The sequence below is a fragment of the Schistocerca serialis genome, chromosome 5 (genome assembly GCF_023864345.2).
Source record: "Schistocerca serialis cubense isolate TAMUIC-IGC-003099 chromosome 5, iqSchSeri2.2, whole genome shotgun sequence".
In the NCBI taxonomy this organism is placed as follows: Eukaryota; Metazoa; Arthropoda; class Insecta; order Orthoptera; family Acrididae; genus Schistocerca; species Schistocerca serialis.
In genome coordinates, this window is record NC_064642.1 from 609,309,704 (window position 1) to 609,323,049 (window position 13,346).

General features: G+C 41.2%; 1 protein-coding gene across 1 annotated transcript in view; it reads left to right on the forward strand.

Annotated features, from left to right (window-relative positions):
- LOC126482348 (acidic amino acid decarboxylase GADL1) overlaps nt 1-13,346 on the forward strand; it is a gene marked incomplete at its 5' end in the record, with an annotated part of 67,062 nt that overhangs the window by 33,846 nt on the left and 19,870 nt on the right. Inside the window, 1 exon segment of the mRNA XM_050106428.1 lies at nt 5,828-5,972. Within this exon segment, the coding sequence (XP_049962385.1) occupies nt 5,828-5,972 (145 nt within the window).

The window sequence follows — 13,346 nt, forward strand, 5'->3', positions numbered from 1 at the left end:
CATACTTGGCTACGGTGGGACCCCAGCCTTTGCAGCATTACTTCCTTACCATGCTGCATGCCTATACTTCCACTATCCCTTTCTCCCTCAGCCTCTCCATCAGAAGGTTTTCATGGTGATGACCCTGCTTGGACCTGGTTTGTGATTGGGCCCTGAGTTTCCACTCCTTATGTGTTCTACAACTTTTCATCAAATAAACAGATGGTCCCCATTGTTGGGTTTAACCTGCCACCAATTTCCAAAATTTTCCAGAAGTGTGAATTGTGCAGGGAAGGTCACCCAATGTGGTGTGTGCTCCACCTTTGTGTCTTTCCTTCTGTGCATCTTTCCCATTAATACAGGAATACATGCAAAACCCAGTGTGGTAGCCATCCTGTTGTGAGGGGAGTCATCAAGTACCTGCATGCTGGAAGCCCCGTGACCACAAAGGGATCACACAGTTGGTGCCTAAACTGGAAACTCTCCATGTCTGCCAAGGAGTATATGCTCATCATGATTGTGACACAGGGACTCTGAGAAATGGATTACTGGCAAGGTAGCTGTTGCTGAGGCTGGTTGGTGCCCGTGGAGAAAACCCTCATTCAGAGTGAGTGGTACAATGGCAGATCAACTGCAAACAAAGTGGATGAAGCTATTTCCCACTGGTGGCCATATGGCCCCAAAAGTCTATATGAAAGGACAGTCCTCTTTCAGTGTAGAGACACATATGACAGTAAATTGTTTCATTCCCTGTCTATACTATGGGAGGAACATAGGGCTAAGCAGCAAGCAGGCCAATGCTGCCCACAATACTTGGTTTGTACAAGGGCTGATGGTGATTCCTTCTTGGCCACAAAGCCCTAGTTCTTTGTGGAGAACTTAGAAGACAAGTTTGGGGAACTGGCAGCCATATCTACAATGAAAAGTAGGTCAATTCTTATCAAAACAGTATCCCCTGCCTCAGTTGTAACAAGCTGGGTGGCATACTGTTGAATGTCATTCCCCATAACAGCCTAAATTTAGTTCAGTGCATCATTTTCCACAGAGACCTGCTCTTACAATCTGATGAAGAGCTACACTTCAACTTGGAGCAAGGGGGTGTACGCTTTGTCCATCGTTTACATAGGGGGCCAAAGGATTATAGGATTGCTATCGGTACCTTCATCTTGGCTTTTGAGGACGATTCATTGCCTGAAAAGGTCAAGGTGATGGTTTCCCTATGCAGTGTGAAACCGTGTGTGCCCCCCCTCCCCCATGTGGTGCATCAGCTGCTTAAATTTGGGCACACGTCTTCACGTTGCAATACTAGCCCCACCTAAAGAGTCTGTGGACAAGCGCTGCATATGAATGCTCCCTGTGCACCTCTCCCCATCTGTGTCAACTGTGGAAACACCATTCTCCCTGGTCACCACACTGTGCTGTTTTCAGAGAGAAAAGAAAATACAAGAGTACAAGACTCGGAACAAACTCAGTTATCAAGAGGCCAAGAAGAAGTATGAGCTGTTGCACCCAGCATGTCAAATAATGTCATATAACAAAAAAAAAATCAATTATTGACAATATAATGCAGATGGATAGATAAAAAAATCTACTCACCCAAAGCCAGCAGGAGGACACACACACAAAAAAAAAGTTCAACTTTTACAAGCTTTTGAAGCCAGTGGTTTCTCTCTCTGGCAGAAGAGATGAAGGGGAATGGAAAGAAGTGAAGGAAAATGAGTGGAGAGGCGCCTCATTGCCTACAAGTGGCTCCGTGCCTGGGTCCACCATCTATGAGGGGTGTTCAAAAAGAAATGAGCCGGAGGCATAATTACAGAAACCAGTACCTGTAGGTTAAAAGTATTGACGCTGGCTGTTGAGACACTTGTCCCACTGTGACACAAGGCAGTGAATTTCTATCTTATAAAATTCCTGTGGCTGTGATATTAACCAGTTCTGCATGTACAGCTGGATGTCGTCGTCCGAGGTGAATTGTTTGCCAATCAGAACCTTTTTAAGGGAACCAAAAATGGTGTAATCACAGGGAGAGAGGTCCAGATTGTATGTAGGGTGGCCAACAACCTCCCATTTGAATTTCTGCAGGAGTGCCATTACTGTGTTAGCCGTATGAGGTTTTGCATTGTCGTGGAGCAGAATGACCCCATGGGTGAGACAGCCTGGTCGTTTTGATTTTATTGCTTGGCGAAGGTTGGTCAAGGTTTGCGAGTAATGCTAGGCATTCACTGTGTCTCCTGCTGCAGGAAGCGAATCAGAAGGGGGCCATTTCTGGTCCCCTTAAAAAGGTTCTGAGTGGCAAACGATTCACCTCGTACGACAACGTCCAGCTGTACGTGCAGAACTGATTAACATCACAACCCTGGGAATTTTATGAGACAGTCATTCATCACCTTGTGTCATAGTGGGACAAGTGTCTCAACAGCCAGTGTTAATACATACAGGTACTGTTTTCTGTAATTATGCCTCTGGCTCGTTTTGTTTTGAATGCCCCTTATAATAAAAAGACGGAAGCGAGAATGCTTGGAATGGTATGTTTCAACCATCAGACCATGTACCTATCCTTCACAGATTTGGTCTAAGATCAGACATCTCCATGCATTCCAGACACCTGCAGGTGTACCTGGTAGTACCTTGAATGGCCCTTTCTACACTGACCCAGAAGCCGTTGCAAAACATTTTACTTTGCACTATGCTCATCTATGCTATCAGCATCTGAGAATTATCAAGTGGCTTTTTGTGTTCCAAAACAGCAGTTGTAACAAAAGCAATTATCTTTTACTGCACACCAGCTGGAGCACCATTTAGTGAGTGGGAATGGGTCAGTGTCGTCACCCAGTGTGCAGGGCCAGTGTGCATCCACAGCCAAATGATCAAGCACCTACCAGTGGATTGTCAGGGTCATATACTTGCCATCTTTAACTGCATCTGGAGTAAGGGTGAGTTCCCATCACAGTGACGAGAAAGCATCATTGTTCCAATACTGAAACCAGGTAAGCATCCTCTAGATATTGACAGTTATCACCCAGTAGGTTTCACCAATGTTCTTTGTAGGTTGCTAGAATGTGTGGTGAGCCAGCGGCTCTGTTGGCTCCTTAAGCCTTGGGTTCTGGCTCCATCCCAGGGTGGTTTTCACCAAGGCTGTTCCACTACTGGTAATCTGGTTTACCTGGAGTCTGCCATCCAAACAGCTTCTGCCTGATGCCAACACCTTATAGCTCTCTCCTTCGACCTGCAAAATGCTTATGACACCACATGGTGACACCACATCCTTGCTTCCTTACATGAGTGTGGTCTATAGGGTGCACTCCCAATTTTCATTGAGAACTTTCTGTTACACTGTACATTATTCATTCGAGTTGGTGGTTCCCGCAGTACTCCCCATGTCCAAGAGAATGGGGTCCTGCCGGGCTCTATAATGAGTGTCCCTGTCTTTATAATAGTCATCAGTGGTCTGGCAGCAGTTGTGGGGTCCTCAGTATCACTCTCCTTGTATGCTGACAACTTTTTCCTCTACTATTCCTCCTCTAGTGTGGGTGCCGCTGAACATTGACTGCAAGAATAGGTGCAAGCATGGACCCTCACCCATGGCTTTCAATTTTCCACTGCCAAGACTCATGCCGTGCACTTCTGTTGATGTCATACCATTCACACACAACCAGAACTTCACCTCAATGAACAACTAGTCAATGTTGTGGAGACTTGTTGCTTTTCAGGCTCGGTCTTCGATTCTCGGTTGACATGGATTCCCCATCTTCACCAGCTTAAGCACCTCAATACACTTTGCTGCCTGAGTAATGCCATCTGGGGTGCAGATCACACTACCCTTCTGAGCTTCACAAAGCCTTGATGCAATTCCACCTCAATTATGTCTAGCATATGGTTCAGTGTCATTCTCAGCATTGTGGATACTGGATCCGATACACCACTGGAGGGTTCAACTTGCGACAGGAGCCTTTCAAACTAGCCCTGTGATCAGCTGACTTGTTGAGGCTGGGGTCCCTTCACTGTGGATCAGGCACCAACAACAGCTTGTCAATTATACTACCCATGTTCGCAGCTCTCCTAAGCATTTGAACTACCATCTCCTCTTTCCAAACACGGTAATCCATCTCTCACAGTGACAGTCCCCATCAGGAATTACGATTGCAATCTTTGTCCAGTCTATCCTATCTGAACTTAAGTTGTTTCCTCTTCCTCCTCTCCTCAGGACCCACTCCCGTACACCTCCAGGGTGCATCGCTGGGCCCCAACTTCTTCATGACCTGTAACAAGACTTGAAAGACTCGATTTGTCCTGAGGCCCTCCACAGCCGATTTTTCTTCACCCTTGGTGCATCCCAGGTTCAGAAGTCACCTACACCAATGGCTTTATGGTTGCCAGTCATGTAGGTTCATTCATGTGGGATATACTGAACTGCTCTCCCTTCCAGATGACTGTAGGATTTTCACTGCGGAGTTGGTAATCACCTCTCGTGCTCTTAAGCATATCTGTTCCTGCACTGGTGGGATCCTTTCTCATCTGCAGTGACTCCTTGAGCACTTTGTAAGCTCTCAGCCAGTGTTACTCTTACCATCCCTTGGTCATTGCTATCTAGAATTCCCTGTATGCCCTTGAATAGTGTGGATGCTCAATGACATTCATGTGGACCCCATGCCATGTCGGGATCCCAGGGAATGAACTCATTGATAGCCTGGCCAAATTGGCTACCAGTACACTGTTTCTTGAGATCGGTACTCTGGAAACAGACCTCCAATTGGTATTACGCTGTCAAGTTTTTGGTGCCTGGAATACGGAATAGCTCTCCCTGACTTCACCAATCCTCCATACAGGCCTCTTGCTAGGACTCTACCATCTTTCACCCACTCTGAATAAGCCGTACTTGGCTGACTCGTAGGCATCTCCTCCGCAGCAAAGACCCACTCCACTGACATTGTGGAGCCCATTTGATGGTGGTCCACATTTTGCTGGACTGTCACAACCTAGTTACCCTTTGGCAGACTCTTAATCTCCCTGACGTGCTACCTCTAATGCTAGGAGACAGTGGCCCAACAGCTTAGTTACATTTTATTCATGAAGCAGACTTTTAGCACTCTCTTTAAGGAAGGGTGGCTTAACCTTATTGGCCCATTGAGGGTTGGCAGAACAGTCTGTCACCTCTTCTGCCGACACCGGCCTGCAGCTGTCTGGACTTGGTGATACAGCCTGGTCCTCATTCTACCTGCTCTTTTACTCTTCTTTCCCCCATCTTCTGTGGTCTGTTAGACTTGTTCATCTTTTGTCTCTCTGTGCTTCTCTTGCCCTGTCCTTGTAGCAAGTCTTTCTGAGGTAGTCAGTAGTTGGAGGCTGACAGATGTATGTCCTCTCATTGCGCTCTGCTTTTAGGAGCTTCCGGCTGCTCCCTTGCTTGCCTTTCTTCTTCTGTCTCCCTTTCCTCTATTTGTCTCTTAACTCAGCCTCACTGACATTGATAGGTCTTGGGGTTTTCTTTTCCTATGTTTTGTGTGTTGGGCTAGCTCTGATCTACTGTCATATAGACCTATCTGTTTGAGGAAAAGGGGACTGATGACCTAGTGGCTTTGTCCCTTTAAGCATCCAACCAAGCAACCAACCAACCAACCAGCCATGTGCCACAATTTTGTTACAATAAATAACATCCTGCTTCTTACCTCTCATTCATAAAAATAATAATGCACTGTTCCTTTCAAATCTGTATCAGCTATTTGTGAAGGGACACAATTTACTGTTTCTGTGTTACTAATAAGGTGATTTGGTACTTAATTCTAAAATTTATGTATAAAAATACATCTTTGTATTTTCTAAATACAAAACAATTTTATTTCTTAATCCACAGGTATTTCAAAAAAGAAATTTCAAAGAGAAAAGGGTATAGGCTTGTTATACCTGAATTTGAATGTACCAATGTGTGTTTTTGGTTCATTCCCCCAAGACTGAGAGATAAAAAAGAAAACGAAGAATGGTGGAATGAAGTAGATATGGTGAGTAAGCATGAGATGGCGGAATATTTATTTACATTTAAGAGTAAAGGAGACCACTCACTGAACAGTAGAGGTGCAGAGTCATTGAGAGCCACAAACAAAAGGGTAAAAAAAAAAAAAACTTATCTAGCATTTGCTGTGCATGTGCCCTCTCCTCCCCCCCCCCCCCCCACACACACACACACACTTGAACATCTACACTGTACCAGCAGGACATACCAGATGTGCATGTGTGTGTGTTTGTGTGTCTGGCGGGGAGGGGGGCATGCGTGCATGTGTCTGGTAAATTGCTTTTTGTTTATGCCTTGGATGACTCAATGCCTCTGTCATTATTCAGTAAGTGGTCTACTTTACTGCTAAATATTTACATTCTGCCAGAACTTTCCTACATATTTACAGCAGAATATTTTGTTTATTTGATTAGCTTGAAGAAAAGCATCATTGTATGTACAAGTATTTTAGCATCTAATTTGTTTCGAGTACTTGTCCTTGCAGTTTCTTGAGTGCATATGTGGATTTCTTTATATCTGAGGGGAGTAGTATACTTTGATAATTTTTTTGTTTATTTCTAATCAGTGGCATAATAATTTTGACACATCATGTTTCTGGGTGAACAGATTCAATGGAACAAAACTTTGTAGTGCCACACTCAATCAGTAACTAAAGACAAGCATGGGACAACAGTAGTGTATGGTATCTTCCATTCAGGGATCAATAATAATTGCAATCTTTCCTCTACATCACATAAATTTTGTTTTTATTCTGAATATTGTTGCCACAAATGGTGACCCCCACAGGAGCTATGGATACGAGAAAATCATCAAGTGTGAATCTACAGCACCAATTACAATGGGCCTATTTTACTGGAACAACCAGTGAATGAATTGATTGCCAATCTTCACTCTCCTATCCATGCAGCTGATGGACATTTACCAAAAACATTATGCTTACTGCAGCCCCCGAACATTTCCTCTGTTGGCTGCATTGCATCATCTGTACCGTAACATCATGATTCTGCTGCAGTTGCCAGAGCAACCAACCTGTGGTTCAAAATGCAGGAAGTTTTGTTTCCTGCTTATGATGAGTGTGACAACAATATACCGTTTATACTTACCATTGGCGCTTTGGATGCTCAGAGTATCCTATTACTGTCAAATGTTATTCATGTCTCTCCCACTGTCTGCAGATATCAGCAACTCAAGACCACGTGCTTCGCCGTGTATGCAAATCAAGGGACCAGTGGATACAAGTCTTAAGTAATAAAGTCTTTGGTGACAAATCATTGTCAGTGGTCATCACCAGTGAATGTTAAATACAGACACTTACATTTCAGAAACATTCCCATGTTAAATGTGTTTCAGGCAACTCCCTTTCACCATTAAAAGTTCTGTGATTTCAAACAACAGTGAGGACAGTCTTCTCAGAAGAATTTGGCTGATCAAATGAACAGCACATGCAAAATGACAATGTGGGTGTGGTACCTCAATAGGTTATAGTGTTGCAGTGATATTTTCAACCAGTGCTACTAGAGGGCAGCAAGTCCACATTCTCCAGCAAGACTTGGGCACTCTCCAGGGACAAAGCAAGAAAAAACATTCCACAGTGTTGACTGATGCAAGCCAAAGGGAAGTGGCCATTGGGGAGCATGCAGAAGTATCAACAAATGGCAGTAGATGTGGTGTTGGTACCATTTACATTTCAGACAGCAAACAAAGATGTGCACCTCATCTTACAGTAACCCAAATGACAACAGCAACTGGGTTTAGGTGTGACCAGTTTTTCTTAGAAGAATCTCCTGTTTGTCTATAGATGGAAAAAAAACTCATCAGAAATTACCAATACTTTCAATGTTGGCCACAGTCAGCAGTTGGTCAGTGCCAAATCAGCCAAGATATCAGTCATTACACCCAGCATTGGTAATGTAAGACTAAATGAAATACCAGCTCGATATTACAGTCCAGGTATTTCCTACGAACCATGCCGACTGTACATCACTGATACTTGTATTTCATGCACTTACTTCATCGACTTAGGATCATACCAGACTCACTTCAGCTAACTCTTGGCTTACAACTGCTAAAAACTTCAAAATTCCTACATTTGGTGTGGAAACTGTGGTACTGAATCTAGGTTTCAAAAAAGCATTACAGTGGTCTTTTGTGATTGCTGATGTTACAGAACCCATTCCAGGTACCAATTTTTTGCGCTATTATAACATTTGCTATGAATATACAGTTCGATGTCTATGATACCCTTACATATCTCTACATTACACAACATGACTTATAAACCTCAATTATGACAGTGAACAATTAATTTCATATGATAGGTGAAACAATGTTTGGCTAGAAATCACAGAGGCTCACTTTTGGTGACCAGTATGTCAGAAACTGGCAGCAATCTAGAAATTCTGTGGCAGCAGTTCTCACTTCTATGAGGTATGTGAAGGAAAAATATTAATAATGCAAGAACTCTTCAGTGTAGTCTCTATTGTAATCACACCAGATTTATTGATGGATTGATCAATATAATTACACATACATCTGGTAAGGTAAATAGGCGTGGCACTGAGTGATACATCACTAGTGCCACATCACGTGGGTAAACAACAGCACTAATTTAAGGACTGGCACAGACTGTCTCAGCCTCATTTGCCTCAGCTCACCAATGTATATTACCTGCCCTCCAGTGGACTTATTTACAACAACCTTGTGATACTCTGCTAATTCCTGGACATGGATTTGTGCTCTGTTATTCCTGGTCATCAATGTTTGGCTTTCACATGGATATGTGTACTTTTCTGATATGCTACTGTCTGTATTTGTAGTTCAAGCACATTTTGTATTTACTGTGAGTGCATTGATGGTGTGTGTGTGTGCACTGAGAGACTGGTTGATATTACAGTATTTCCCAGCCCGGCAAATTTGCAGTGTTCTCCAGAACTAATGTTTGTTGTATTCAGTAAATCTCCAGAGAACTTTAATTGCCAAGACCTTTAGAAATGTCTGGCTCTGTTTAGTTCAATACAAATCGGGATCTACTATTTTCTGTGATGTATTTGTATTTAACTGATGTTGAATAAAACCAGTTTTGTTGAAGAAGCAGACTTATGAGAGTTTCCATGATACTGTTTAATAATAATAACAATAATGTATTCATAATGAATTACCATAGTAAACTATTGCTGCTGGAACAACTTCACAGTAGCAGTATTAGAGAGTTACTTGTGGCACTCTTTTGTTTGCCATTTTTAGAAAAAAATCTGAGTTGTAGTAAACTACTTGCAAAATATCTTGTCTTCATATTCAGAAGTACATAATGATTGCTTTTTAACAGAATTGAAGGTTTAATGCAAAAAGCGCCACAGGGCGCATGAATCATAGAACTATAACAATAATGTATTCACAATTAAATACCATAAACAATTGCTACTGACATAGCTCTGCATTAACAGTATTAGCCGCTAACCAATTATTTGTACAGTTCTTTTGTTACCATTTGTAGAAAATATTCTGTGTTATAATAAATTAGTTTTAAAATATACTTTCTGCTTGTTTGAAAACCATGGAATGATTACATCATAACAGAATGTAAAGCTTGATGCAAAAATTAAGTTCCACAGGGCACTTGGACCAAAGTACTTGATGCACCTGCAAATATTGCCTGCAGCCTTTGAGCTCGGTTATCTTGATGTAACGTCCTGTAAAGCATCAGATCTAAATAGATAAAACTGGAGAGAGAAAATTGCAAAACTATTTAGTAATAATAAAGTCAATTGTAAATAAAAAAAATCTAATATTTTATTTTTAGCCAATATTTTCTTCAGAATATGATGGTCTGGTATGGTGCATATACAGAACACAATATTTGTAAGTACAAAGCCCTCAGGCTTGAAATGCTTAATAGAATTGGTGATCAGCTTGTGGTAGCCATGTATAATCACATTGTATGCAATGCTATAATCCCTTAAGTGCAACAACTGCATCCTGAGGTACTAATCAGTTTTCACCTGTACCAGTCTCCAACATATGAGTCAGCCATGAATAGAAATCCATTGGGAAGGATACTAAGTCCCAGTCAGAATTTTAGGATTTCAGGCAGAGTATGGTTTATTGGGATTTTGAATAGGACAAAAATACTTTTTCTTAAATGGCAGAGGTTTCATGGAGGGTTTGGCTAGTAATGGGAAATAATTACTGAAATAAGTTATTGTTGACATCTTCAATGTTTGTAGTCCTGTCTTCCTCAGTTGCGTGTAATATTACAGTATATTGATAATTTTTACTTATGGACCGTCTGACAGCAACTGAATAAAACACAATTTTAGTGCCATACGCGTTTCGCCTTTATTTTCTGCAAGGCATCATCAGTGGCAAGTTGTGTGGACAATTTCTTACATATTATGCTTCTGTTGCATTTTTGGTGTTGTTCTTCTTCTTATGAATGGCAATTTGTGGTTTTTTCGCACATTCCACAGCACTATAAACTGAACGCTTGTTTCAATGCAACGTTTTGGTTTCTGTTATTATTGTGATATAAAGTAGATAAGAAGGAAATTAGATTGTTAATAATGCATAGATGACAGTGTAAAAGTTGCACAATAGCAAAAAAAAAGTAAATGATCAGTTTCAAATATACGTGTTCTAGAGAATATGCACATGATAATTATTAATTATGTAGGATTGATAAATTGGGATTGGCATGATGGAACACAGCTTTTTTGTGTAGCATGTATGTGACAGGTCTAGTTAAGAAAACAGAGATAAAATAAGTAGGATTACGTATAGCATACACAGAACCTTGGGTTATCATTGGGGTCCAGCTAAGTAACAAGTTGAAATGTCTACCAGTCATTTGACTGGTTTGATGCAGCCCACCATGAATTCCTCTCCTGTGCCAACCCCTTCATCTCAGAGTAGCACTTGCAACCTATGTACTCAGTTTTTGCTGGATGTATTCCAATCTCTGTTTCTTGTCAGTGTTTTCTACATATTCCTTTCCTCGATGATTCTTCAGAGGACCTCCTCCTTTCTTACTTTACCAGTCCACCTAATTTTTAACGTTCTTTTGTAGCACCGCATCTCAAATGCTTTGATTCTTTTCTTCCCCAGTCTTTCCACAGTCCATGTTTCACTATCATACAATGCTGTGCACCATACATACATTTTCAGAAATTTCTTTCTCAAATTAAGGCCTATGTTTGATATTAGTAGACTTCTTTTGGCCAGAAATGCCACCACTAGTTGCTCCGTTTCTCATTAATTATTTTGCTGCCTAGGGAAGCTGCTAGGGAAGCAGTGGTTGGGAAGGGAGTAAGACAGGGTTGTAGCCTCTCCCCGATGTTGTTCAATCTGTATATTGAGCAAGCAGTAAAGGAAACAAAAGAAAAATTCGGAGTAGGTATTAAAATTCATGGAGAAGAAATAAAAACTTTGAGGTTCGCCGATGACATTGTAATTCTGTCAGAGACAGCAAAGGACTTGGAAGAGCAGTTGAATGGAATGGACAGTGTCTTGAAAGGAGGATATAAGATGAACATCAACAAAAGCAAAACAAGGATAATGGATTGTAGTCTAATTAAGTCGGGTGATGCTGAGGGAATTAGATTAGGAAATGAGGCACTTAAAGTAGTAAAGGAGTTTTGCTATTTGGGGAGCAAAATAACTGATGATGGTCGAAGTAGAGAGGATATAAAATGTAGGCTGGCAATGGCAAGGAAAGCGTTTCTGAAGAAGAGAAATTTGTTAACATCCAGTATTGATTTAAGTGTCAGGAAGTCATTTCTGAAAGTATTCGTATGGAGTGTAGCCATGTATGGAAGTGAAACATGGACGATAAATAGTTTGGACAAGAAGAGAATAGAAGCTTTCGAAATGTGGTGCTACAGAAGAATGCTGAAGATTGGATGGGTAGATCACATAACTAATGAGGAAGTATTGAATAGGATTGGAGAGAAGAGAAGTTTGTGGCACAACTTGACCAGAAGAAGGGATCGGTTGGTAGGACATGTTCTGAGGCATCAAGGGATCACCAATTTAGTATTGGAGGGCAGCGTGGAGGGTAAAAATCGTAGAGGGAGACCAAGAGATGAATACACTAAGCAGATTCAGAAGGATGTAGGTTGCAGTAGGTACTGGGAGATGAAAAAGCTTGCACAGGATAGAGTAGCATGGAGAGCTGCATCAAACCAGTCTCAGGACTGAAGACCACAACAACAACAACAGGTAGCAGGGCTCCTTAACCAATCATGATGTAAAGTTTCTCACTGTCCTCATTTCTGCTACTTCTCACTACTTTCGTCTTTCTTCAATTTATTCTTGACCCATATTCTGCACTTATTAGAGTCATCATTCCATTCAGCAGATCCTGTAATTCTTTTTCACTTTTACTGAGGATAGCGATATCATTAGGGAATTTTATTATTGATATCCTTTCACTTTGAATTTTAATTCCACCCTTGAACCTTTCTTTTATTTCCGCCATTGCTTCTTCGATATACAGATTGAACAGTATGTGTGAAAAGCTACATCCCTGTCTTACAACCTTTTTAATCTGAGCACTTCATTCCAGGCCTTCCAGTCTTATTGTTCCCTCTTGGCTCTTGTACATATTGTGTATTACCCTTCTTTTCCTATAACTTACCCCCTATTTTTCTCAGACTTTCAAATGTCATACATTGTTTGACATTCTCAATTGCTTTTTCCAGATTGACAAATCTTATGAAAATGTCTTGATTTTTCTTCAGTTTGCTTCCATTATCAACAGCAACATCAGAATTGCCTCTCTTGTGCCTTTACCTTTCCTGAAGCCAAACTGATCATCATCTGACACATCCTCAATTTTCTGTTCCATTCCTCTGTAAACTATTCTTGTCAGGAATTTGGATGCATGAGCTGTTAAGCTGATGGCACTATAATTCTTGCACTTGTTGGCTCTTGCAATCTTCAGAATTGTGTGGATGATATTTCTACGAAGGTCAGATGTTATATTGCCAGACTCATACATTCCACACACCAATGTGAACTGTCATTTTGTTGCCAATCCTCCCAATGATTTTAGAAATACTGATGGAATGTTATCTATCCCTTTGCCTTATTCATCTTAAGTCTTCCAAAGCTCCTTTAAATTCTGATTCTTATACTTCATTGTACCCTTTCCACCTATCCACCCTGTTCTCTGTATTTGACAGTGGAATTCCCATTGCACACTTCATGTTATCACACTTGTTTTTAATTTCAATGAAGATTGTTTTGACTTTTCTGTGTCCCGAGTCAGTCTTCTGGCAATCATTTCTTTTTCGATTTCTTCACATTTTTCATGCAGCCATTTCACCTTAGCTTCTTTCCATTTCCTGTTTATTTCATTTCTAAGTGA